This window comes from Empidonax traillii, unplaced genomic scaffold (genome assembly GCF_003031625.1).
Source record: "Empidonax traillii isolate 1590-97213 ecotype Southwest subspecies unplaced genomic scaffold, ASM303162v1 scaffold55:size2822071, whole genome shotgun sequence".
In the NCBI taxonomy this organism is placed as follows: Eukaryota; Metazoa; Chordata; class Aves; order Passeriformes; family Tyrannidae; genus Empidonax; species Empidonax traillii.
The window spans coordinates 1,613,226-1,639,068 of NW_020955248.1; the positions used below are offsets into that span (position 1 = coordinate 1,613,226).

Genomic DNA, 25,843 nt, shown 5'->3' on the forward strand with positions numbered 1-25,843 from the left:
TATATACACAACAGACTGCTCACTGGAATTAGAAATAAAATTAATTTGAGGATTTTTTTGGCTCTAGTTTGCCTCACTTTGTTAAAACCTATCTTGGGGTTTGTATGTTTTGGACCAAACTCCAGTCCTGGCACTGGCAACTGGCGTAAGTTTCCACACCCCTGCCCACCCCCTCACCCTAGGTGTCCCTAGCACAATGGGGTCCATCCTTTAGCTAGGCAGGTAGTCCTCACTTATTGTTATGATTTAGGGATGCAGATACCAATAAGCAAACCTGCTCTGTAGCCCAGCTGCCTACAGTGGGGATGCAGCACAGATGCAGTGGGAAGTACCTCCAGCCCCCAGAAGACAGGCACAGCACAAGCAGCTTCTGGTGGCTCCAGATGATGAATCCAAACTCTTTTTCTCCAACTCCCATCCCCTTCTACCAGCAACGAATTCTTGCCACTTGAAATGAGAGGCAGCAAGGAGGAACAAACAGTGAATTTTATTCAGGAGTTTTCAGACACAGCAGTGAAGCAAACGCCCCGCTCCCCAAAACAGGGATCTCCTGGTGCTGGCTGACACATCAGGTACCTGGGCAGCACACCTGTCTCTTCCTCACCCCACTGACACAGGGCTGCTCGGGGGGACACGGAGGGAAGCACCAAGGAGCATGATACCCAGCACAGGGACACCCCTGGGCAATGCGGGTGGCCCAGAAAAAGACTGTGGCTCTGTATTTACCCTCTGGCCACAAGCCCAGACCAACTGCCTGCAACAGCAAAAGGGCAAGAACTGGTCCTTCTGCAGTTGTCACCACCTCGGGTTCCCATTTGCATCCAAGGTGCTCAGGAAGGGACCGCAGGCTGCAGTGGCTGATTGCTGATGTCCCCACCAGGGGCCACTGTGACACTAAGGAAAGCCAAACTGCCAGGCATAGGAGGGGGCCATGGGCTCCAGCTCCTACAGCAGCCCAGGGCCTCCATGGAGCATCTGCCCTTCTCCAGGGCTGGAGGCTCAGGCCTCTGAGGTGAGTTTGTAAAAAAAAAAATGGCTGCACGTGAAGAGTGAAGGGGGCTGCAGGGCATCACTGTGGGGCAAGGGGCTGCCATACACTGCAGTACAAAAATAAAGATATAAACAAGAAATGAAAAGGCTGGAGTGTTGGGATCACATCCTCAGATCTCTGGCTTGTAACAGCTATAGAAGGAGAGAGAAAGAGAAATAAAATCAATGATAGGGAAAAGAGCAAATGAGCATGGAGGGGAGAGTGAGAAACAAAAAAAAGGAAATGACAGAGGAAATGGGAACAGAAGAAAAAGAAGTGTGGAGTGAAGGTGGAAAAACAGAGCAAAAGGAAGCAAAAGTCCATGCGATTAACATACACTGACTTTTAAAATAATAACACACAGGTCCCACAACCACAGACAAGGAGGCTCTCAAAGAGAGGGAGAGAGAAATGTCAGCCAGCTAGCGAGTGCCTGGAACCAGGACAGATAAAGAGTGGCACTGAGCATCTTCAGTTTAACTAAAGCCCCACAGATTTGCAGTATGGAGAGGAATCCTCCTTCTGAAGGTTTCCATACCCAGTCCCACTCATGTCAGCCAGACAGCCTTCCTAGTTAGCAGGAGGCAGAGTAGAGAGGCTCATTTTGTATGCAGCTGTGAGAACATCTGGAGGGGGGACCAGTCATTTTGCCTCTGCCTTTACTGCCCTTTCCCACTGTGCTCACACACTGGCAGGGCCAGTGGGGGAAAAGCCCAGGGAAGTGGGAGCAGGGAGGGAAAAATAACAGGCTGCCTTCTGCAAACTGCTCTCAGGCTGGCAGAAAAAAGAGCTGCGGACGGCAGTCTGGAGGAGCGATCTGGCATGCGTGTCACGGAGACACGTGGCAAAACTCCCCCCCTTCCCCAAACCACCCCTGCCTGCTTTGCATTCATTTCCAACCCTCTCGCAGCTGCACTCTCCTTTCTGCTGCCAGAGCCTCTGGTCCAGAGCCATAGGATCTGCTTGGCAAGTAAAAGCACACATAGGATGGGAATAGGTAGAGCCACCTTAGGGATGAGTCAACCTCCCCTCCCTCCTTCCCCTCCCCAAGCTCTACAAACCAGGGCCATACCCACAAGAGGGAAGTGAGTCACTCATGCAGAGCTCAGGCTGGCAGGAGCTGGGAGTGCAGACAGGTAACATACCTGCAGAGGAGGAAAAGTGAGGAGCAGAGAGAGACAGGGCCCTGGGCAGAGACCACTCTGAGCCCTGGGGGACAAAGAGAGCAGAGGGAAGGATGCTGGAGGCTGGCGAGTGGGGCAATGTGGGAGGTAGATGACAGTGCTGGGATGGACACGGAGGGGAGCAGAAGGGAGGGTCCGCAGGAAGAGAGTTTAGCGCAATCCCGAATAGATGGACAGTCTGCAAATAAAAATAAAACCGTAGATAAACCAAACAGTTTAAAATACAAAGCAGCAGCCATGGTAACAGGTCTCCCCTCTCAGCTTTATCTCCAAAGAGACTCCAACTCCTGGAGAGGACAGCCCCCACACCCCACACCTGCTCTAGTCCTTCCCTGCTGCTAGCTGTGAGCTCTCACCAGAAAGGTGGACGGGTCTATGCCTGGAGGGGTATTTTTATCATTTTCCTCAAGGATTTGCTGCACCTTTCTCCTCTGCTTCTGCTTCTGCCTCTGCCTCTGCCTCCTCCTCCACCTCCTGCTCTTCCTCCTCCAGGTCCTCCTCTGTGCTCTGTGGCCCAGCATGCAGGACAAAAGGAAGAAAGAGTGGAGATACTTGCAAGATGACCCATGGCAGTTCTTTCTGACACACAAGGGAATAAAGCAATTGTCATGACACTGGAATAAAAAGGGACCTTTCCCCACGGCCATGACAATTCTGGGTCAGGGAGCAGAGAGACTTTTTTTCCTCTGGAGCATCACATCAGGGGTATCTAACCCACTTACAAGTGCTGTGACCCCACTGCCCAACAACTGCCATCAGTTGCTAGTGTTCCTTCCTGTATCCTGGGTGTCTGCAGGATGTCATGCACTGCCACACATTTCTGTCCTTCCCTCAAGAGGGGAGCAGGAGATATTGGCCCCTTAGGCTAAGACTCAGAAAAAGGAAAGAGAATGCCGCAAAACCTTCAGGGAAACAATGCCCTAAAGGCAGTTACACACACAGCATGGACATGAGGAGGCATGAGGGGGATGTTAGAGTAGCATGAGAAGTGCCAGGATCACTTGCTAAAGCCATTTGCCACATACAGCCAGATACCACCTCTCCAACACGCACACTCCTCCTTTTGGGCAATGAGTGTAATGCCATGGTGCTGAACACCAGGATAGGCCCCTATTTCACCACTGAGGTGTCCCATGGTCACAGGTGAGAGAGGCAAGAGAGAGGGAGCAAACAAGAGTGAAGGATCTCATAGGCAAGGGGAGCAGCGCCATAGCAAAGTTGATCTCACCTTGGCTTTGTGGCTCGGCTCAGAGCTCAGGGCACTGGGGGAGTTGTACAACTCTTTGGAGACCACACACAAGAACTCTGTCTGATCCTCATTCCCATAATTATAGGACGAGCCAATGTTCACAAGCTAAAAAAGATGAGAGCAAGAATCACAAGGACATGTTCCTGCAAACATCTGGTGAGCAAGGCAGAAAGCCCACCATGCAGCATGGAGTCCAGTCCATACCCACAGTGGAAAGTCCTTATAACTAAGCTGAGGAGACAGCACAGAGAACCAGAAGTTAGCCAGGATTCAAAACAGTTTGACCTCACACAGTATCCTCTAAATCTCTACAAAAAGGGCAAGAGAGAGCCAGTGTGATGGCTCGAGCAATGACTTACCCAATATTCTCAGAGACGGAAGGAGTCTTACCTGGGGACTGTATGATAACCATGATCTTTTCCCAAAAGGCAACTCCTTCCCACCCTGCTCCACCTTATCCATACCTGTTCAAAGCGCCATCCATCTGACATAGTGGAAACCATCTGAGTGAGCTCCTCTTCCTGGCACTGTAGCACACGGTAGACATGCTTAGGAGGCACCTGACAGCAAAATTGAAGAGCACGTTGACAATGGCCAGATGCTAAGGGCTGTTGCCCTCCTGCAGAATGAAGTGGTAGTACCCCTCCTGGACAGACCTGTCCTCTCCCCATGTCCCAGGTGAAAGGAGAGTGAAAACCACAACCCAGATTTCTACTGTGCTGTCATGAGGAGCAAGAGCAACTCTTCTGGAAAGGAGGGATCGAGCAGAATGCTTCTCGCATTGTCCTCAGAAGATACTGGACTCTTTTGATAGAAAGTTTGCACTTGTCATTACAAAATCAGTTTTGCAAATGCCACAAATGCTGATGGGGGTTTGCAACACTAAGTAACTGTGTTGCTAGAGACTCACAACCTGAGGCAGATGTGATGAAAAGTGAGATAGCAGCCAATGCTCCTTCAAAGACAGATTTTCAAAGGTTACTAGTCAAGACAAGGTGTGATTTTGCCACAGGATTGATTCCTGGTGACTCACTGTCTGCATTTAACTCTTTCATAGACATCTCTTCACCTGTTCCCTTCAGGTTTCTCTACAGGTATCCCCGTGCTTTTCACTGTGATTACACTCCCAAGACTCCCCACACCAGAGCCCTCCTCTCCATGACACCTTTGCTCTCCTCACATTCTTCTTTATTCCGCAGCAATCAGCTTCCTTTTCCAAACATTAGAGGAGCTGATTTAGTTTCAGGGCCTACATCCAGCACTACTGGGGATGCAAAACAAGCCTGTAACTAATTTATTGTAATTAAGTTGCTGGTAGCTTGTCCCATGCAAGATTCTGATGTGTAGGGGCCAGCACATAATCTCTAATTAGTTGCTCCTTGCTCCTTCTCCCAAGTCTGCTCTCCCTCTAGACTCATCTCTCCCTTTTTACATTCCCTGCTTTGCCCACCCCACTCTACCTTGCCATACCTGAGTGACTGTGTAGTCCTTCTCCTCCATTCGATCCTTGATTATTCGGATCAAAGGACCAATGTTATAGAACTCAGCTTCTTCTAAGATCCCTGAGAAAGAAAGACAAAAGGATCACAAAGACAGAAAGTTAATCATCCATGTCCTTTTTTTTTGACTTGCTAAAGATCAATACTGAGCTTCCCAAGGTTCATAGGGAGAAATTACACAGCAGCTTCACTTTTTAACAGGTTTCCACTGCTTGAAACTCTTACTGCAGAGAACTGAATCTTGGTTCTCTGCATCGTGTTTCTAATGCTCACCCCAATTTCCTTGCGCTGCCTGCTACTACAGAAACGGGCACTGTCCATGAAGGCCTGTGCTAAGGACTGCTAAAATCTTTCCCAGGTAACTGGACAAGGAGAACAAATGTAGGCTCCAGCCTCTCTCAATGACCACTAACTATCACCTTGCTCAAGCTTTCTTCTTAAGACAGAGAACCATAACTTGTGGTTCTGACAAGTCACCAAAAGACCCTGGGAAAGGCTGGCTTACCTCCTGAGACACTTGGAGTTACAGCCTGTGGCTTTAGATGATCTTTGGCTCTCTTCCCTGTGCTTCACCTCAAAGCAGGTAAACAGAGAAGTGTTTTGGGTTTTTTCTCTATGGTGTCTGCATCCATCACCTCTCCTAAGGCTCACCTCTTAGCTAGCAGGCCTTCAGGGAAAGAGAGGTGGTCCCCAGAGGGTCAGGGAGGGAAAGATGGGTAGGAGCCAACATTCTCATGTCCCCAGGACAGTAGTCAGATAATGCAGGTGGAGACTGATCCTTCACTACCTGACACACTCAGACTTCTTTTGAGTCCCTCATTCAGCACTGAATAGTCTAATGGGTTAGTTTTATGCCAGCTTGAGTGTCTGTACCAGGAACAAAAGGAAATGCTAAGCTATGAACTGGACTCCTGTTTATATTTTAGATTTGATATTAAAACCTGTGGATGAACTCTGTTGGATGTCAGGTTTACAAAAAATGTCAAGTAAGAAATATCTCAGAATTGTGCTCATTACAATCCTGTACCATTACTTAGATATATTTTTGGAATAATAACTGATGATTCTGAAGAAAACTTTCCTTGCTTTAGGTAAAAATGTGTAAGAGAGAGGCAAGAAGACTAATGAACATGTAGAAACTGTGCTTGGCAAGGGCTAGACAGAACAGCCTGTCTTTGGAATTGGCTCCTTATTAGACTCTAGCATCCAAAAAATAACAAGGCATTGGAGACTGCTAGCTGGTAATACTGTGATATTACCGAGTTATCCTACTGGACCCACCGTCACCCTCAAATGAGGGATTGCTTTGACTGGGTTGCTTAAATGGAACTGCTGCAGTCCACAACTCATCAGAGCACAAGCAGCGTAATTGCATATCACTGATTAATGATGGTCTTTATTACAGTCAGTAGAAGAGATGAGCTTGGTTTTGTTTGGTCTTCTGGGTTTTCATTCCTAATTGGAAACACTTAGTCATTAACAGAAAATTCAGTCACAGAACCTGGTTAAAAGTGGATCTGGAACAAGTAAAAAATGGTTTATTGAGGCTCTGAGATATTGCCTACTTATGTCTTAGTGACATCTCTGCTGGACAAACAGTCGTGCAGTCACAACACTTGTGGCCTGCCTTCCTCACCCACTCCCCTTTAGTAAAGGAGACATAAGTATGTTTCCCAAGAGCTGCAGGAACAGCTCTCTGAAATCCTCCCACATAAATCTCCAAAAGGAGAACAAGAGACAACATGGTTGACAAGTCCTTCTGTGCCCTGGCTACAGCAACAATATTAAGCATGAGGTTTCTAAGCTCTAAGACTCACCCTCTTCAGCCATATCTTTATCCAGGACCAGCTTCCCATGACGGAGGAAATTCAGGATGGGTCCAAAGTAAGTGGGGTCCCGGTCTATTAGGTATGCACCAGTCTCATCCTAGCAGCAGAGATAAACCACAGGAAGAAAATACCCAGGGGAAATTTGTAACCAACCCTTGAATGCCCTAGACTGTAGGAAAATAAAAACCTAAGCAAAAATGTCCACTATTTCTAAGATTCCTTGAAAATCAGGGGCACCTGAGAGTCCCTAGCCAACTTGGATTTTAACTCCTGTATTGATCTGCTTAGCACGCCCACTTCAGCATGGATCAAACCAGTTTAAAAAGCCCAAAAAATAGGCCTCAGTCTCCTTGTGCAACTGTGCATACAGGCCTGGCATGAGAGAGCAGAGATCCCCTAACAGCAGACAAGGCTGAGTCAGGCAGACACAGCTGAGAAGTAGTCCTAGGATGTGGAGTGACAGAGAAGCAGGAGAGCAGGAATAGAGGGGAGATGGCCTCTCTTTTCCCCAGCTCCGGAAGACAGGTGCCAGGCTACAACATAGCAAGGTGCTGGGATCTAGCAAGGGGAAATCTCTCCTGGGAAGAAGAGCAGGCATTCCTCACTCAGTTGCTCCTGCATCTGTCGGGGTCTAGCTCCATCCCTGCATCCCTCCCGCCCTCCCCATGCTCGGTGGGGCACGGTGCGGGAGGCAACCCAGCTGCCTTACCCGGTCCGACTGCAGCTCCTCGCCCTGGCACAAGCGACAGAGGAAAGATTTCTGCTCCCGACACAGAGTCTGCCTGGTGGTGAGGAAGACGGTGCCCCCCACATTGAGCCTCACCCACTTGGCCTGGGTGCCAGCGGGTGGCGGGATGTCCCAGGTGCAGCGTAGCCCCACGGCGCCCTGCATCTCCTCCCTGCCCTCCATCCTCATCCTCACCCCCACCTCCCCCACGGCGTGCAGGGACTGCCGCAGGTGCTGCCTGTCGGAGAATGCCGGGATCTGTAGTTTATCTGCCTCTCCCTCCGCAGCAGCCGTGTTTCTTGGGGAACAGGATCTTCCCTGTGACCACCAAGGGAGTCCTGAGAGGAGGAATGATGCTCTATGGTGGAGGATATCACTGCGGCTATTAGGAGTAGGCAAAACCACAACTCCACAACGCTGACACCTCCTGGCTTTTCCTCTGTTCCCGTTTTCACAAGTCAAAGGCAGGCCAGCACTCCGGAGGTGCAGAGTGTTATGCAAAAATCGTCGGCATTTATTTCCATAGACATCCTCTTTGGCTCATTAAAAGGTTCTGGGAAATGTAGTTTCACAGGGACATGCACAAAAGGGTGATGGGAACTGTAGTTTTCCCAGCTCGCTGTTCCTGCAATTAGGACGCTGTAACGAGGTGGGCTGCACTGCACTACATGATCCCGGCCCTGCGGCTGGTATTCTGTCTGCTTCCAGTGCTGGGGCTTGTCTGCAAGCTTCCCTGGAGACAGGAAGAACAACCTGCTTCCTGGCAGTCAGCAAATTAAGCTCCTTGGTGTTGTGCTTCACAGCATTCCCTTCAGGAGATCCATTACCCCAGGTTCACAGCTCAGTGCTGCATCAGTCGCCATGCTTTCTTGCAGCAAGATACGCAGTTGCCTTTTTGCTAATATATGTAGGGACATTTCTGGGAACCGCATCCTGGATCTGCATGAAGTGCTGGCAGGGGTCAGGAATCATTTTCCTTCCAGCCCAGAAAAGTCACTGATTCAGCAAACTTCCCCCACTGTGCTGCCCTACCAGCACAAACCATGCTAGGCAGAGACCCCCCCTGCATCCTTCTCCTGTGCTCCTGCCATTCCTGTGTCTGGGCAACAGAGAGCTCAGATTCTAACTTAGCTCTGTGTGGAGTTTTACCTCTGCCCCAGGCACATATCACCCGCTGAGACCGATGTGCCAATCCCACGGTACAGAATCCAGCCCTGCCTCTGTTACTCGCTCCTGCCAGGCTGAGCAGGGCACTCAGCAGCCTGTGCCCCATGGGACTCTGTTCAAACACATTCCTGGGCACGGACACAACTTGAAAAAGCTCCCTCTCTGGCAGCTCTGCTTTCCCCACTCCCATCTAAGCACAGCCGTGCTTGCCAGCAGCTTGAGCACACTAAGAATGGAAAGGAAAGGCCAGTGTTTCACCTCTATGTGGCCCAAAACCTTCCTTCGTCTAAGTAACTTCCCAGCTCTTCTTTGCCAGGCAATGCAGCACTGAAGAAACGCTGTGGTGCCCCACAAACACTTTATTGTTCTTGCATCTAAAACTTCGTGTCTTTTGGGGGAGGGATTATTGAGGGAAGAGGCTGTGTAAAGAGAAACATTATGTTTTACTCTTACATTCCTTTTCTTCTTGCCCTTCCCTCTTCTTTTACTTGCAAATTACTCCCTTTTATTACTACAGGGTATGAAGGCAGTGCCACCCTTCCCTTAAATTATCCAGGATTTCCTTCACAAAGACTGTGTGTGTACTTTGCTCCTTCCGTGAGGAGTGCAAAGAGGAGGAGAGAGATTGTAACATGGAAAAGGTTTTAAGATTGTTGACCTTCAGCTAATTTAAGCACAGGAACAATTCAGCTGCTTCAGGGTGTAAATTCAAATAATTTGGAACCAGCACTAGAGTGATGAATAACAGAGAGAGGATGAAAAAATATTTTTTCCCACCTATATGGGGCAGACTCTGGCCAAAACTAGTGCCCAGACCTCGGGCCAGTCTCCACTGAGCAATATTGTGCATCAAAGATTCTCAGACTAACACTGACCTGAGCTGAAACATCACACAGTGCAACACAGCTCCGGGCTGTCAGACTGCTGCTCTCCTAATTCTGGCTGCAAGTCAAACCTTGGCAAATTGGAGACCTCTGCCCTGGAATCCAGGACCCTGTCTGTAGTGGCTGCAACTCCAGCACAGAATTAGGGTGAGGTCTGTGGCTCTCCGATATGAATGCAGCAGTTGGGTAGCAGCCTACAGCCCCTTATCTCCCCCTCCAAGAAATCTGCCCTGCCTTAATTTTCTTCCCTCTTTTACCAACGGTTCACCCTCCTCTTTTCCTCCTCTCACAGCCCCTCAGCCTCTTGCTCCTTTTTGGGTCCATCTTTTGCTCTCAACACCTTTTTCTCCATCCTCTCCCATGACAATGCTGCTCATGAGTCCAGGATGGTCTGTATTAAGGGCACAGTTTCTTCCATCAAAACCAGCCTCCATCTGTGGTTGGCACCTCAAGTCTACTCCACGGCTATGGGTTGAGCAGTTAATTGGTAAATTTAAAGAGGTATATTGTGAGTAAGGAAAGATGTCAATGAACACCACTTCCTCTCTTCTGCAACATACAGCACAAAATTTATTGGAAACCCACCAGGGCAGGGATTTCCCCATAGTATGTGAAAGTCCTCTTGGGAGAAGCCAGTCTGTGGTGAGTTACCAACTGAAATGCTCCAATGAGTTGGTGGTGTGGGCTAAATACAGACCTGATTGCACATCATCACCAGACATAGTTCTGAGATGCAACTAGCGTGCCCTTGTTAAGGTCCATTAAAATCAAGCAATAGAACACAGGAGAGATAAGTTTAAATTATCAGTGGAGTTCGATCAAAGGTTGGACTCAATGATCTTGGAGGTCTTTTCCAACCTTAATGTTTTACGATTCTATGGCTGTTCCTCCTGCTTTGATGATAACTACATATAAAACACATCACAGAAACAGAGAGAAAAAGAGCAAGCAAGAGCTTACATGGGGCTGTGTGATTGTGTAACTCTGTACAGCCCTGCTAAGTATCCAGTGAAATCACAGGGACTATTGCACAGACAGACTGGGAGCAGGAAAAACTTGACAGCCATTGGATAGTGGACTGAACAACAACAGAAGAGAACAGAGCGGGGGGGGGGGGTAAACTGAGAGTTTCTTGGTTCAGTAGCCAGCAGGCTTACAGAGCAATCCTGCAGAAAGCTACACACACTTCAGCCCTCTGTACTTCCAATGGAGCCTGACAAGTCAGCTGTGTACATGGTATATGATGCACCACTGACATTGTGGAGCTGCTCTTAGGGAATCGTTGTATTGTGGAGCAGCAGTGGGAGCAGGGATCACCGCGTGTTGGCACAGACAGTGTCACCACTCTGACAGGCTGGGAACACACATCTGGGATTATGTGGCATGAGGAACCAAACAAGAAATCAGGAAGAACTAGTCAACACATCCATGTAAGATTGGTGCCACTCTCTTTTCTAAAGGAAGTGGAGAAGGGAGGACAAGTAATGCTCTGACACTTTGCCATTGAGCCAACATGAACGGGCAAAGAAAACTCCCTACACTGGACTTGGGAGGTGGGAGGAACACAGTTCACTTGCAGGCAGCAGAGTCTTGCTCAACAGCTAGCTGAGCCAGGCATGTTGGAGCAGGAAGAGAAAGGCTCCATGGCACGCAGGCGAGCTAATCTGTCTCCAGCTCCTTGTGCTGAATGAGGTCTGTGAGTAATGTGCCTTTGGTGTGTAAAGTCTGTGTGTATATGGGCATCACTCAGTATGTTTGCTGGAAGAGTGCCGGGAGAAGGAGAGAGAATGGTCATGTAATACCCGGTTGCAAGCTGGGACCAGGAGAAATGGGAGGAACATGAAAAATCCCTGTATGTAACAGCAATTACCATTGCTCAAGCAGTGGTTGGGACAGTGGTGCTGTAGAAGAAGGGTTGCTTTAGAATCTGGAAAAGTTTGCAAGGGAACAAAAAGTTTACTGGGAAATGAAGTGTGAAATAATGCAACCTGACTGCTAGGCAGCAGTAGGGAAGGGAGAGGAAGGTAGGTGACAAAGAAGACATGAGGAACAGGGGACTGTGGGATTAGTTTTGACCGCACCAGACTGTTTTCACAGAGTCCAAAACTCCTTCAGGACAAAAGTATTGCAGATAGTAAAATTTACCAATAAACCAATAAGGAGTTTAGACGGTGGCCTGGAATTCTCAAATTTGTATAGAGAGCTGTAAAAACTCCAGTCTCAAGTTAGCCACAGGTCAAGTGTGACCTTCCTCTTACATCATGGCTGTCTTTTAGGCTACTTTTTGGCCACCATGAGCCCTATTCCACCAAAGATACGCTATTCCCATTTCCCTGTGGAAAATTTGCCACAGGAAAGTAATGAACATTAGTGATTTGCATTATACTGACTTCTCCCCAGTTTTCAGTTCCCATAGGAAACCCACCCACTGAGCCAGGAACATAAAGATCTGCAGAACATTTATAGTCCTGGTGCAAGTCCCCTCAGCTGTTCCATATGTCCAGTAGCATCTGTTATGGCTCAAAATAGGTTTTTGCAGTCTCCAGGCTTTGAAAACATTGTCTCGGTCTTCACAACATTCCCAGTGCTTTGACTGCATCACAAGAACAGACCTCAGCTAAAGGGAGGGAAAACATCAGAAGACACCCTTGGATAGATTTTTGATACATGATGTAACAGGGCATACCCCAGAAAGACAAAGTATCTTGCTGTGGGAAAGAAGTTCTCAACTTCTGCTCTGTGAGGAAATCAAGGCAAAGCTATGCATCTGGTAAAAGATTTGCCAAAAGCTGGGAAACTGAAGAATCATTGAGACTATGTAGCGCAAAATTCAGCCTGGAGAAGAGCAGTTGAGTATTGCCAACCTTGGCACACATACCAGAGAGGGGGAAGGGCCCTGCTAGATGTCATCCAGCCACACAGTCAAAATGTAGAGCAAGGGGAGAGGGAAACTTTTCATTTAGTTTGTGATCTCCAGGTGGATGGCTGGCCTGTGCCACACACCTCCCTGAAACACATAGGACAGAGAAAAGCAGCTCAGTCTCAAGAGGAAGCAGAGATCCCCACTGATCCCAAGGACTTCTGGGTCAGTGGGAAAAAAGAAACATAGTGCTTAAGCTGCATTGCCAAACATTCTGGAAGGACAAGAGCACAAGCCAGCTCCCTCCATCCATTGCAAATGATTAACAAAGTATGAAACAATATGTCCATTTTCTCTAATAACTAAAATTTCCTGGAGAAACAGAGCAGGCACAGCACTCCAGTTTGTATTTAGGAGCCTGGCCACATATTCACAAAATCAGCCTCACTGCATACTAAAGGGTCACTTGTTTCATACCCCTGTTCACTCTGTATACTCAGTACTTGCTGTAATGCATGCCCCAAGTCTCTGAAGAGCGGGGTTTTTAGGCTGGCTGCAAGCAGGGAAATTGCATGCTTTCAGTCACTGGGTAAAAAGAAGGGTCAGGCCACATGTGTGAGTGGGGAGGACAGAGGAAGGAGTAAACTGGACAGTGAAACTCCAGCTCCCCAGATGGTGAGCAGAAATAGAGCTCATGTGCACGCAAACCAGGAAGAAGCCAGAGCTGCAGCCAACAGAGACCAAACGAAATGCAAAGAATAAACACTCAGCAAAAGGGAAGAATCCAATTCTTGCATCACTGGCTAGGAGGGTTTCCTGCAAATCTCTGACAATAAGCATCCACTGCATCCCCTAGAAAGGACAACCCTGTCATCTGTAGATATCTACATGTACCTGTTGCTGCAAGCCCAAGAGCACAGAACTTGTCTCATTAATTTCTAAATTACCAGTGAGATGCAGAAGAGATGCAGGCTTTTTTGTGGGAGGGTTCTATGGTTTTTTGTGTGTGTTTTGTTTGCTTGTTTGTTTGTTTTGTAGAGGAGAAGATCCTAGAAAGAACAAATTCTTGAACGTTATCAGGGATACCAGGTGTGCTTTCAACTTTCAGATATAAAAGACAATGGTCTTGGGGAAAAGCAGGCGCCACTGTGGGCTATTCCTCTGTAGGTCTCAGTTCTTCTAAGTTTTTAGAGGAAGGTTACATGTTAAGTCTCATGGAAAGAATGAAAACACCCATGCAGTCCATTTTCCACCATATGAGGTGACATCCAGTCTTTGAAGCAGAGAACTGTAACTGACTAATGTTGACTTTCAGGCCAAAAAGCAAATGGACAAGGACTGAAAGGAGGAACACAGTGCAAAGACCCAAAAGAGAGGCATGACACTGTCTTTCCTGGATAAATGACCTTGTTGAGGGTAAGAGGTGTAGTTCTACTCACGCAGAGAAGAAAACACTGCATTTGAATCATCTAGGCAAAGTGATCCCAAAAAAGCTGAGTTCCTGAAAAGGAATCACCCAAACAACATTCACATAACATCCATTCAGCAGAAAGACCTTGAAACATACGTTTATTTACATTCTTTAAATCCCAGAATCTTTTCTTTTTCTCCAGGGAGATTTCAGACCATGGGGGGGGTATAAGGCTGGCTAAGTATGCATTGCAGTTAGAGTCCAAGTAAAAGAAGAAATCTAAATCGAGTGTCTAGCCTAAGTGCCAACCTGAAAGCCATATTTGCTCCTTTAACAGCCATGTCTTTCCACAAAGTTTTGAATTCAAAATGGCCATAAAGTGCATGGGTGGCTTCTAGGACAGCGGCAGAGAGCAGGATTACGAGGCATGATTATACAAGTACGACCATTCTATGAATGAACATGGTGGAACATTCTGAGTCAGGAGCTTGGCTTGACTCAATTATTTCCCCATGCTGGCAGCAGCACTTTTCCCCTTCCATCCAATAGGGCAAAACAGGCACAGAATCACAGCAAGGGCTGAGATTGGAAGTGACCTTGGGAGGATGTCTGTTTCACCCTACCTGCTCAAGCAGGGTCACCTAGAGCTGGCTGCCCAGAACTGTTGTCATCTTTATTCTCCTAAGCAGCAACAGTCGGGTAAGGAGAAAGTGCCCAAGCACCATGTGCGCATAATTGTTATCCAACATCTTCACCCCAAGACACTTAACCAGGAATGCTAAACCCCTCTTTTCCAAATCCGATTTCAAGGCAAATTACCTGCACAGCTGGGAGACGAAGCAGCTTATTTACACTGTCTTCCCCTTTCCCTCAGAAATAATATTTTCAGGCTGTGCCCGCATGTACCATTCCACCCAGGCCCCATCGTACACTGCAACATCTGGTTTGCCACAGAGGTATGCTCCCAGAACCACGTGGCAGGCAGTGACCCCAGAGCCACACGTGGCTACCACCGGCTTGGAGAGGTCCACCTTCTTCTCCTGGAACAGAGCGCGGATCTGCTCAGGGGTCTTCTCTAAGCCAGACTCTGTGAGGAAATCAGTGAAGGGGATGCTCGTCGACCCAGGGACATGACCAGGCTCAATTCCTGGAGGAAAAACAATACAGATAGGAATTAACCTCCACTGTCTGGGACAAAGCTATTGCAAAACCTGTTCTGTTTCACTGGGAGGAATATTTATTATTTAATGTATTTTGTTAAAACAAAAACAATTATTTTTGTTAAACTTTGCTTTACTAGATTACTGGGAAGGATGGCTCTAACTTTCAGGTTACCACACGGACACAACCCTATTCTGCCTCCCACATCTTTTTCCACATCCTCCACATGAGGAGAAGAGGAGCATCAGTACGTGAAGAGACCAATGAATCTTTTGAGGTGTATGGAAAGCTATGTTCCTCACTCCAGCCCCTCATGGGAAAAAAAAAATACATGGCTTCCCCACTCCTGAATTATCAAGAAGCAGCACTTGCTAGTCAAAAGGAGAGGAGGACAGGTGGACACACTGCCTCAAGTCCCATCCCATAAGGGACAACCATATTCATTACTGGAGTCAAAGAGATAGGCACCTTAAATTAAGCCCCTTTTTAAAATGCCAGTGTCTCAGAAGGCACATTACCATCTCGGGGCTCTGGCTCTACTCCTCGGAACCGTCCTGCAGCACGGGCATCTACTAGTTGGAAGCGACGGGAATCCAAGTTATCTAAGACATCCTCATACGTTTTCACCAGGGACTTGTCCAAGGAGGCGTGAAACTCGCATGGAGCTACCTGGGCTTTACCAGAGCTCAGCGCATTCCCCTCTCGCTGCCAGTTCTTCAGGCCACCATCCAGAAGGGAAACAGCTTCGTGTCCGAAGACCCGGAACATCCACCACACCCGGGGTGCTGAGAAGAGACCTTGGTCGCTGCCATCATACACAACAACGTGGGAATCATTCCCCACACCCAGCTTCCCCACATACTCGGCAAAGTCACTAGCCTTGGGCAACATGTGATCGTAAGGTGAGGTTCGGTCGCTGCACTGGTCAATGTCGAAGAAAACTGCACCAGGGATGTGTCGCTCCTCAAACTCCCTCTTCGGGTCACGCTTCATCTTCGGCAAATACCAGGAGGCATCAACGATTCTCAAGGCCAGACCAGCTTGCTGGGACTTGATGGCTTCTGAAAGCCATTTTGCAGATACCAACGCACGGTAGAGGAGTTGTTGCGACATCACTCCCGAGTCCTGGCCGAGATTAGCCAATTCCTGAACTCTGCCTGAATCCACCTGTCTGCAAAAGGTAGAAAGTCACAAATTAGAAACCAGCCTCTCAAAAAGCAAATGGACTAAGATTCATTTTGGGACCTCTGGCTGCACTGAGGTGCTGGCTAAGCCTACAATGACGGGCTTGAAGTACTCCAGCCCTGAAAAATACTTTCACAGAGCTCAGCCCAAACCCTGCCCCGAGCGGGACAGCCACGGCAATCCTGCCCTGCGCCCAGCCCACCTGCCCCCTCCACCTCCCGGGACCCCAGCCAGCGCTGACAGCCGCCCGAGGGGCGTGGGGCAGCCCCAGGGACCGAGTGTCCCGGGGCGAGGCACGGCCCCACGACCAGGAGGGCTCTGCCCGCCCCGGAGCACACCTGCAGCAGGGGCCCCGCCGCCTCCCGCTGCGAGCTCCCCGTCCCGACGGGGCCGCGGTTCCCTCCGCGCCGCCCGTACCTTCGCGCTGGGCTTCAGCGCCCACCAGCCATGGCCGCCGCCGGAGGGCGGGAGCGGGAGCGCTCCCAGCGGGCCGGTCCCGGAGCTGCCACCGCCTGCGCACCGCCCCTCGGCCGCGCCTCCCGCCCGCGGCCCGGCCGCCATTTCGTGCGCGTGTGAGGGGTGCGGGGTCCCGGCAGCGGCGCCCCCGCCTGTCCCTCGATATGGCGCGGCAGGGGCTCAGCCGGGCGCTGGTCTCCGCCGCCTGGCTGTCGGAGGCGGTGCGCGCCGGGCGGGTGGGGCCCGGCCTGCGGGTGCTGGACGCCTCCTGGTACCCCCCGAAGGAGCGAAACGCCCGTCAGGAGTTCAAAGAGAGGCACATCCCCGGGGCGTCATTCTTCGACATCGAGGAGTGCCGGGACAAGTCCTCCCCCTACGACTTCATGCTGCCCAGCGAGTCCCACTTCGCCGACTACGTGGGGCGGCTGGGTGTCAGCAATGACACCCACGTGGTGGTGTACGACGGGGACGAGGTGGGCACTTTCTACGCCCCCCGCGCCTGGTGGATGTTCCGGGCCTTTGGGCACAAGGAGGTCTCTGTGCTAAACGGTGGCTTCAAGAACTGGGTGAAGGAGGGGCACCCCGTCACCGCGGAGGTCAGCCAGCCCACCCCTGCTGTCTTCAAGGCCAGGCTAAACAGGGCCCTGGTGAAGACTTTTGAGGAGATGGTACAGAACGTGTCGTCCATAAAGTTCCAGGTGGTGGATTCCCGCCCCGAGGGCCGGTTCCGGGGGACTGAGCTGGACCAAGGTAATGGCGGTGGGAGTGGTACCTGCCCCAGAGCAGGATGAGTATCAATACTGTTCTGGGTGTAACAGCTCCTGGCAGCTGGCAAACAGATTTTCCTAGTGTACAGGCATGCCTCACCCTGACTCGTGATTTACCTTAAGGAATCCACAGTTGAGCGTTCAGGTCCCAGTGCCATCACAGAATGCTTTTGTTGCAGTTGACTATAAAGCTGCAGGAAGAAATAGGAGAAGAGGGCTGCAGTCATTTGGTTCCAAGATCCTCCATCCCACACACTGCAGAAGTTTATCAGACAGAATGCAAACAGAGGAGCTGAGAGCTCCCAGGGGTTTGTTCAGGGTCCTATCTACCACCAGCAGACACACAAAGACTATCAGTATTCATACAGGCACCTCTCACCATAATGAATGCACCAGCAAAAGCCAAGGTTTTAGGTAATACAGTAACCCAAGGGACTTTCTTCTTATCGCTCTGATTCCCAGCAAATAGATAACTTGCTTGAGCTGATCTTTGTTCTTTTGCTTAAGTAAGAAAAGCCCCAAACCTTTACCAAATGTATGGAGTGTCAGCCTCTCTCTTTTGGATGCCCCAAGTTACAGGAACAAAAATTGATTTTGTTACCTGGGTCAAACACTGGACACACAAGCAGCAGGGGTGGGAGAAATCTTGCTCAGTGGGGACAGCTGGTACAGCAACGTGCCTGGAATGAAATTCAAGTTGGTTGGTAAAGGAGGCCCTTGCTGTGTAATTTAAGCCTTGGTATATCCCAGAATAACTTCTCCAAAAGGGTGTAAAGGAAACTTTTCCTTGACTGACTGTTCAGGAGGCACTCTGGCAGTCACACTCCCACCACCAGAGACTTTAACTGCTGGAACTAAAGCCCCTTTGCAGCAGGCAGCTCTAGTGAACCAACAGGTGCCCTGCTTGACCCCTTACACACACCACACTCACACAGTCAGACCAGGTGTCCTTACCGGCTCGACCCTGGGTTTCCCTTAGCAAAGTCTCAAAAGTCTAGTTCCATAAAGCGTAGTAACATAGAAACAGCTTGAGCTGGTGCCTCCAAGGAGAGAGCCCAAACAAAGGAAACACCGGACTTTTATACCTTCACAGTCTAAGCATGACAAAGTCTTGGCTCTTCCTCCAGTGTCCTCGGTTCCTGCTGTGTCTCTGAGTGTCCGGTGCCTGGCTGGCACCACAGATCCCCATGCCCTTTGTTGTGCAAAGGGTCAGTGCCAGTTCATGGCCTCTTGCCTTGGACTTCCACCACCCAGAGCTCAACCTGCAGCTGACACTGCAGCTGCACATCAAGCCGCCTGCACTGAATGCATTCCTCAGTAAGGGAATCACAGAAACAGTTCAAAAAAAAAACAAAAAAAGAGTTTTTATAAGAAAGCACAGAAAAGCTCAGCAGCAGCTATTGAGTCTGAGCAGAGCCCAGTGCTGCCAGAGCCAGCGTGCTGTGGGCTTCTGCAATCCCCGGGCAGTGCTGCACTGCTGCCCTGCAGGTGGTTGGCCTTCGGTTCTGGCTCTTTACTTAGTGTGTGTTACTCTGCAGCCAGTCAGTGTGACACCATGTCCTGAAATATCCTGCATCCACACCTCGGGAGTGTTTGGCTGTTAATGACTCTGCACGTGGTTCACCCAAATGTCTCTGGTGAGACAAGTGTCTGTGCAAGACAATGTGGAAGGTGAGAAAGGTAATGGGAGTGATAGAGGACAGTGTTGTAGGGTGAAAGGGGGAGTTAGGCTTATTCCACTTCTACATTCTACTTCTTTGACTATGCAGCCCGTCAAAGTGAAGGTTGCATTTTAACCCCAAAATGTGACTAAGATGCTCCTTGCTGGGAGCTGGTGGATTTTGTGTTCCCTTTCCCAAAGTGGGGGTTGTTACCAGGTGACAAATACCACAGCCCCAACAGCATCTCCAAAACAGATTTTTCCTTTGAAATGAGTCAGCATGGAACTGTTTATTTGAGGTGGTCCAGTTTTGCTTCCCACAGCAAATCCAGCAGGATAAGCTCTCCAGCTGCAGCTGTTGGTTCCACAGGAGCTTGACAGCCTTCTGGACCAGGCTGTCCAGTATCTGAGCATCAGCCAACACTGGGTAAAAGACAGCGCTTACACCTAAAAGAGCAATTTGAAATCAATGCGAATTAATTGCAGGGGTCATCAAATCAGGGAGGGTGCAATTTAGAGAAGAAAAATGGTCTTCAGGTTAAGGAACTTGCTGCCTTCTCAGGTGATTTCAGTTTAATTATTGCCTCAGCTCTTGACTTCCTAATTAAGTCAATTAATCTCTCCAGCTCCATGAACTCCATCTCTAGAAGAGGCTAATTGCAGCTGACTCTTTTGCCTCTTTGGTTTTTCAGTTCTTTGTGGTAAGAATTATTTGTTCCCATTTTATTTTCATGCAGCAGCTACCTTACTGGGATTTAGACCTCTGTAGCGGTAAAGATAAGCCGTAATACATGGCTAATTTTTAGTTGCTGGGAGAAGCTTACCTCAGTTGCCCGAGTGGAGAAAAAAATGGATGTTTCTGTGAGCCAAGTCTCATGGGTCTTAAAAAAACAGGTGTTGCTTTGGATGAAGAAACTTGGTTGTTGGTGCGTGGTGTGCAGCATAAACCTGTCAGATGTGCAGTCCTGACCTACGCACCGAGTAGTTAATGGTGTCCCTGCACGGTGCTGTGTTTCTGGAGGAACTAATGATCCAGGGGCAGATGATAAAAGTAATTACATGATGGTTACCAGTGCTGGTCTTCTCTGCGTGCTGGGCACTGAAAATTGATGAACAAGAATTATAGCTAAACAAATGCATACAGAAAAGTTGTGAATTTCTGCATTCCATTGCAGACATCTGAGAAAAGAGGGGAAAGTTAACCAGGCAAGAAGTCCATCCTCTGAAAAAGAAAGCAGACTCAAAACAATTTCATAAGCTTCTAAGTGCTTTTCTTCTCATTCTCAGTCCTGGGGTTGTCCTTATCTCCCTTCTGCATACAGAACTCTTCAGATTTTGCCCATTTTCCCAGCTCTCAGTCCTGCCTGCCCCAAACGTAAAGCTTTTGCTCAGCTTGAATGTTCAGTGGGAGTGAGAATAAAATGTAGCTTTTTCTTCCCCTCTCTTCTCCAACAGGTGTCTGCAGCTGGGAGTGGATTGGCTCTACCTTTGCCGTGTAGTAAGACTCAAGGCACAACAGTGGAGAGTGAGAGACTTTATCAAAGTCTGTTTCAACCCACAGGAACCTATGAGGACTCAGGGAGCTGGCCAGGACCAAGCCTAAACTGTTCTTACAGTGTGTTCAGGGTAGGTTAGACAAGATCAGTAATTGTCCCTTCCAGGAAATACCATTTGATGGAGGAGAGAGATAAACAGGGAGGCAACAGAGGAAGCATTTGGAGAAGAACAACTATCTGAAGCCAACACACTCCAAAACCACAGGGAGTTAAATATGGACAGAGCATATCTTTTATCTCTTTGACATTAAAAAATTCCATCTGGAGCTTTCATTACAAAGGGAAAGCTAGAGAGGAGGTGCTGTAGTCTTAGCTAGACAAATAGCCAACAATAAAAACTATATGTAAGCAGAGAATCTAACAGATGTGGAAAAGGGGATTAAGTAGTGAAGAAGATAACGTATTCCAGGTTACAAATTGTGAGGAAGGATTGCCAGACACCAAGCTGAGTGAGACTTGGCAAAAGGAATTAAAACAAATACAAAAACTTCTGGAACAAAGTGAATAAAAAGAGAACGTGGAGAGAAAGAATAAATAAGGTTGCTATGCAGTTAGCAGGGTGTCGAGGTGAAGGGTTATTTGTATATAGTCTCAGAATTGTAGTGGGTCTTGAGTCTGTGCTACCATGTTTTCTTCTCTCCTAAAGATAAGTCTTCGGAGGGATAGCAGAAATAAGGGGAAATAAGTTTAAATTATTATTTATAGAGTGTAATCAGAAGATATCCCCATGCTTAAATCTGTGAGGCAGCTGATCTGTATCCCAAATATGTGTCAGAAATCAGTTGTGTGACATTGCAACTCCATGAGGCAAGAATTTGATACATTTAATCAGAGAATGGTTCTGTAGGACAGAAACAGTAGCAAAGTTCATATTTTGGATAGGCAGTGCAGCACAATCTTGGTGGCTATTGGGCTGTTACCCTAACGTGGACAGACTAGAAGGCTTTCAAAAAACACTTCAAGAAAAATTATTTTAAATAAAGGCAAATTTGAGTAAAATACCTTGGTAAACTTGCCCTGCAGCCAAGGGCTTTATTTCCTTGCCAGCAGAATGGATTGGCTAGATAAGAGAGAAGGGAACATGCATATCTGGAAGTTATGTCTCATCTTTTCTTTCAGCCATTGGAGGCGCCTACAAGGTAGAGTTGTTCCATTTGGACTTTGTTAATACTTTGGACTTGACATTAGAGGGGCAATTATTAGCTCAATATAAGGAGAGGGCCAGTAACACAAGTACTGTTAGATTTTTTTAAAAATTGACTGAAAAGAAGATAAGGGAGATAAGCTTATTCTGAAAGGAGATCTGTGGGGCTAGAAGTTGCCAGCGTGGTCCCATTATGCTTCTGTGTTCTATTTCATGTTTTTCTGAATCATCAAGGCACTGAAAATAGGGGGTTGCTACTGAAATGTGCTGCTGGCATAGCCTTGGGAATGTCTTAATGGTCATATGGGGAATATTATGAAGTGGCACCTGCAGATATAGAAATGACAGGAAGTATAACACTACACAGAGTTGGGTGCTTAGTAGCCCACAACACTTAACTGCCTGTGTTTCTGTTACATGCTGAAGATCCACATTTGGAAGCAATAGAAGAAGATAAGACTTGAATGAATTAGTTGGGTGCAAGAACCTCAGATGCAGTTTAGCCTTGATAACAGCCTTGGTAACCTCCTGTCTGCCAACTATGGTGCTAGGAAATGCCAATTCCTTATCCAGAAGCCTGCTGGACACTTAAAACTGTTCCTAGGGTGGCCAAGGCAGAGAAAAGCATATCTAACAGGCTCTTACTGGGTTTAGGCTAAGGACATGAGGTTGTTGAGAGTGCTTAGGGCTTGCCATCAGTCTATTGGAGCAACAGCAAAAGAGGAAAAAGACTATGTCAGTTGTAGGGCAGTGTTAGCTCAAGGATAAATGGTGTATGGACTGGCCATGATGATGTTAACACTGGAAATCAATATTCCTCCTCACATGAGCAAGGAGGTGCATCAGTGGGAAGTTTAATGACAAGAATCCAAACTGTTTCCAAGATAGATAGTTTTTTTTGAGAGGGAGCCTATAAAGTGATCACTATAGTAGCTGGGACCCAGGCTCTCTACTCCTAGGGTTCTTTTCTGGAGTTTCAGAGGGTGACTGCAGGAATCTGGTGTGGAGTATGCTCTGTCTTATATGAGGCAGGAACAGATGTATCCTCTCCCCTGTTCAGATCCCAGTTGCATCCAGCCTTGCCTTCCAGACCTATGTTTCTCTGCTCTTGACCTAGCAGAGAGAGATGGTGAAACTTTCTCAACCACTCAAAAGCACTTCTTAGGCAGTCCAGGGGATTGCGGTTGTGCAGTTTCAGCTCTGTCTTTCAGCTGAACACCCACATAGATGTGGAATTCTGTAGAAATTGCATTTACTCATCTTTCACCCGAGGAGTGCAAGCACTGGTCTATGACTCCCAACAGATTTTTGAATCTCTGGAGCAAGGAAGTCTTCCTATAGATGAAAATCAAAACTACTCTAAAATGAGAGTATTCTTTTCAGATCTTCTCAGCTCCTATCCAAAGAGTTCTTTAAGGGTCATGAGTTGTCACAGCAGTCTCCAATAAGAGAGGGGTACAAACCTATTTTAAGGTGTGTGAACAGGCTAGTCAAGTGATAATGACCATGGTGCCTGGGACACCTAGGAACTGAATCGATGGCCCAGCAAGCTTCTTTGAGCAAAAGTTCCCTTTGAACAAGAGTTCCCTTCTGGTTTGGCTTCCAGGACTTCCTGATCTCAGTTCACTTCTCGTTGCCTTAGGATGATGTGAGAGCATTGTTCTGTGGCTCACAGACTTGTCCGTATCGGGGCAATCACTAGTACTGGCAACAGAGCCTTGCAGAAATCCCTTGCTGAATGACAGGGTCAGGAGCATTCACTCTGTGGGAGACTGGTAGGCTAATCCAGGCTTTCTCTAGTAAAGCTTTGCAGTCTGAGAACTTCATACAATGTTTTCTCACACTCGGGTTTTGTTTCATTTCCTCTGTCGTGCAGACACTATATTGATAAGTGAGTTTTGCAGTTCCCTCTACTGAAGTGATGAACTGTTGTTTTCTGGACCTGGAAAAATGTGGTGAAAGCAGCAGTCCAAATCACTGTCTCTAATTTTTTTTTCTTTTTAGATATTAGTTCCTGCAGAAGTCAGCAGCTTTTCTCCCAACTTCTCTTAGTAATGGTAAACACTTCTGAAGGATACATGAGGTGACTACTGGGCAACTGTGCCATATTTCTAAAGCACTCAGGGTGGATGAATCCAGGGATAAAGAGGGGCCATCTGGAACAGGGAGAGAACTTATGAAGCTGACTCAGGACATCTTTGGTTGTCTTTAGGCTCTGTCTTTGTCCAGAGGAGCAAAATTCCCCTCCTCGATACCCTGCCGAAGCCCTGTTTTCTCTGTACGATATATCTCGTCATGTCACGACGTCTGTCTGTGTGAATGATGGAACAGCAGTGTCATTATGATGTGTGATGTCAGTCTCTGACTAGGTATAGTTTAGAACCATTTGTGACAGGTTCCCTGCCCCTATCTCTTCTCCTGACATCAGTTACCCTGGTGACTTGGGCAAGTGGAAAGCTGTCTGTAAAACAGATTACTATTTAAGTGACTTTCTCAGGGTTGTCTCATTAGAAGTTCACACCCAGCAAGGAATCATTCCCCAAAATGCATTTTCAACATAATATATAGTGTTTCTGCCTCCAGTGAGGCTTTATCTAGAGCATCTCAAAATCAGTGGAAAAACTTCTATTGATTAAGCCTGTAGTGACAGAGTTTGAATTTGAAGGGCATGATGACAACCTTATCCATCATATTTTTTATATCTGCTTCTCTCTAAAGACTTCATTTTGAAATGCAACTTTCAGCTTGTGTGAAGTGATGAGCTATACCAGCAGAAAAATAGAACCCATGCTGATTTCATCCATAGAGTGGATAAAAAGTAATACGAAATCTAACTTCTCACTTCACTGACCCCATTGTCCCAAGATAGCTGCCTCAGCAATAATGTAGCTGACTTTAAAGTTGCTTTACTGTGATTTACTGTGATTTCTATTATTTCTTTTCTGAAATACGATTTTAAGGTGACATAGGAATAAATTGTGAACAAATTCACAAATTGCACGTACAGGCCACACTTCCTACTTCTGAAAACTGTTTCTACACATTGCTGGCATACCTGGGGAAGGTTGAAAATGCACTGCTGCATTCCTCTTTACATAGGTGCCCATAATGCCTTTATTAGGGCTTTTTCTGTGTTGGTTCTTTGATTCCTGTCATGTCTAGGGTTTCTACTTCTCACTGCTTGTCAGGTTTCTACTTCTCACTTCTTTCAGTGGGGAAAGAGTTTGCTAAATACTCTGGAAGCTTTGGCTTCAGCAAAGCTGAATAATTTTTGTCCTCTTTTTAGCCCTGTACTGCTTTGCATCTTCATCATCAAGTGAAACAAATGAGTCTGTTGGAGAGAGTGAAAGTATCTGCAATGATGCCTCTTTAATATCTCTTTTGTGAATGTCTTTCACCACCTACATTAATGTGTCCTTGCTCATGTTTCCTTTTCTTGTTCACTCTTGCAGGGCTGGAATCTGGCCACATCCCTGGTGCTGTGAACATACCCTTCCACTCATTCCTTTCCGAAACCGGACATGAGAAGAGTATCGAGGAGATCCAGGAAATATTCCGTGCGAAGAAAGTGGATCTCTCAAAGCCACTGACGGCCACGTGCCGCAAGGGTGTCACGGCGTGTCAGATTGCCTTGGCAGCCTTCCTATGTGGCAAGCAGGATGTGGCTGTTTATGATGGTTCCTGGTCAGAGTGGTTCCACCGTGCCCCACCACACTACAAGGTCTCTGAGGTGAAGCGCAGCAAGGCCTAGAGGGAGAGCTTTGTCTCGGGCAATGAGATCTAGCAGCTTTTTCCAGCCCAGAGTAAAGCGAAAGGGAGGAGATAGAAGTAACAGAAAAATATGCTGATTTGTATTTTGCAAATTTTTCTAAGAATGATCAGTAGATTTCTATTAATCTTTTGGGTTTTCATAATTAATAAAATCTAAGATGATGCATCTGTGAATACTTTGAACTCTTCTCTGTTACCTGTGACCTGCTTGTGCTGAGCAGGAAAAGCAGCTTTGCAACATGAAATAGAGTTACACACTTCCCTGGAGACTTACAGAAATTCCAGTGGCCTGATGAGAGCTCA

General features: G+C 47.7%; 3 protein-coding genes across 16 annotated transcripts; 1 reads left to right on the top strand and 2 right to left on the bottom strand.

Annotated features, from left to right (window-relative positions):
• Window positions 1–689: 689 nt before the first annotated feature.
• KCTD17 (potassium channel tetramerization domain containing 17) lies at window positions 690–8,870 on the bottom strand. 5 transcript variants are annotated; one of them, XM_027879511.1, is made up of 8 exons: window positions 7,501–8,868; window positions 6,780–6,888; window positions 4,934–5,025; window positions 3,928–4,023; window positions 3,443–3,568; window positions 2,637–2,721; window positions 2,176–2,392; window positions 690–1,182 (listed from the first exon to the last, which is right to left on the bottom strand). In XM_027879511.1, the coding sequence occupies exons 1-8, from the start codon at window positions 7,705–7,707 to the stop codon at window positions 1,161–1,163; spliced, it is 954 nt and encodes a 317-aa protein (XP_027735312.1). In that variant the 5' UTR covers window positions 7,708–8,868; the 3' UTR covers window positions 690–1,160. The 5 variants fall into 5 exon arrangements, with proteins under 5 accessions (XP_027735312.1, XP_027735313.1, XP_027735311.1 ...); XM_027879509.1 differs by having other exon boundaries at window positions 1,071–1,182; window positions 2,103–2,392; window positions 7,501–8,870; XM_027879512.1 differs by lacking the exon at window positions 2,637–2,721 and having other exon boundaries at window positions 2,103–2,392; window positions 7,501–8,501.
• MPST (mercaptopyruvate sulfurtransferase) lies at window positions 6,804–18,835 on the bottom strand. Of its 10 annotated transcripts, none has more exons than XR_003570717.1 (7): window positions 18,364–18,488; window positions 18,011–18,089; window positions 17,527–17,600; window positions 15,520–16,172; window positions 14,660–14,987; window positions 12,448–12,576; window positions 6,804–6,888 (listed from the first exon to the last, which is right to left on the bottom strand). XR_003570717.1 is itself a non-coding variant. In XM_027879504.1 (6 exons), the coding sequence occupies exons 3-5, from the start codon at window positions 17,565–17,567 to the stop codon at window positions 14,689–14,691; spliced, it is 993 nt and encodes a 330-aa protein (XP_027735305.1). In that variant the 5' UTR covers window positions 17,568–17,600; window positions 18,011–18,089; window positions 18,364–18,488; the 3' UTR covers window positions 10,115–12,186; window positions 14,660–14,688. The 10 variants fall into 10 exon arrangements, 7 of the variants coding, with proteins under 7 accessions (XP_027735305.1, XP_027735304.1, XP_027735307.1 ...); XR_003570719.1 differs by lacking the exon at window positions 6,804–6,888 and adding an exon at window positions 10,115–12,162; XR_003570718.1 differs by lacking the exon at window positions 6,804–6,888 and adding an exon at window positions 10,115–12,186.
• Window positions 16,757–25,714, top strand: LOC114055421 (thiosulfate sulfurtransferase). The gene is made up of 2 exons (XM_027879514.1): window positions 16,757–17,392; window positions 25,222–25,714. Exons 1-2 carry the CDS (start codon window positions 16,807–16,809, stop codon window positions 25,518–25,520), a joined length of 885 nt encoding a protein of 294 aa, XP_027735315.1. The 5' UTR covers window positions 16,757–16,806; the 3' UTR covers window positions 25,521–25,714.
• Window positions 25,715–25,843: the final 129 nt, after the last annotated feature.

Excerpts from the sequence above, each read along its gene's own strand:
- KCTD17 (XM_027879509.1), bottom strand. The coding sequence starts at position 7,707 with ATGAGGATGGAGGGCAGGGAGGAGATGCAGGGCGCCGTGGGGCTACGC. Across the intron at positions 6,889-7,500 it reads AGGAGCTGCAGTCGGACCGG|GATGAGACTGGTGCATACCT; the intron begins GTAAGGCAGCTG and ends CTCTGCTGCTAG. Across the intron at positions 5,026-6,779 it reads TAAAGATATGGCTGAAGAGG|GGATCTTAGAAGAAGCTGAG; the intron begins GTGAGTCTTAGA and ends TTTCTTTCTCAG.
- LOC114055421 (XM_027879514.1), top strand. The coding sequence starts at position 16,807 with ATGGCGCGGCAGGGGCTCAGCCGGGCGCTGGTCTCCGCCGCCTGGCTG. Across the intron at positions 17,393-25,221 it reads GGGGACTGAGCTGGACCAAG|GGCTGGAATCTGGCCACATC; the intron begins GTAATGGCGGTG and ends TCACTCTTGCAG.
- MPST (XM_027879504.1), bottom strand. The coding sequence starts at position 17,567 with ATGGCACTGGGACCTGAACGCTCAACTGTGGATTCCTTAAG. Across the intron at positions 16,173-17,526 it reads TCAACTGTGGATTCCTTAAG|ACAGGTGGATTCAGGCAGAG; the intron begins GTAAATCACGAG and ends TACCTTTTGCAG. Across the intron at positions 14,988-15,519 it reads AGAGCCAGAGCCCCGAGATG|GAATTGAGCCTGGTCATGTC; the intron begins GTAATGTGCCTT and ends TTTTTCCTCCAG.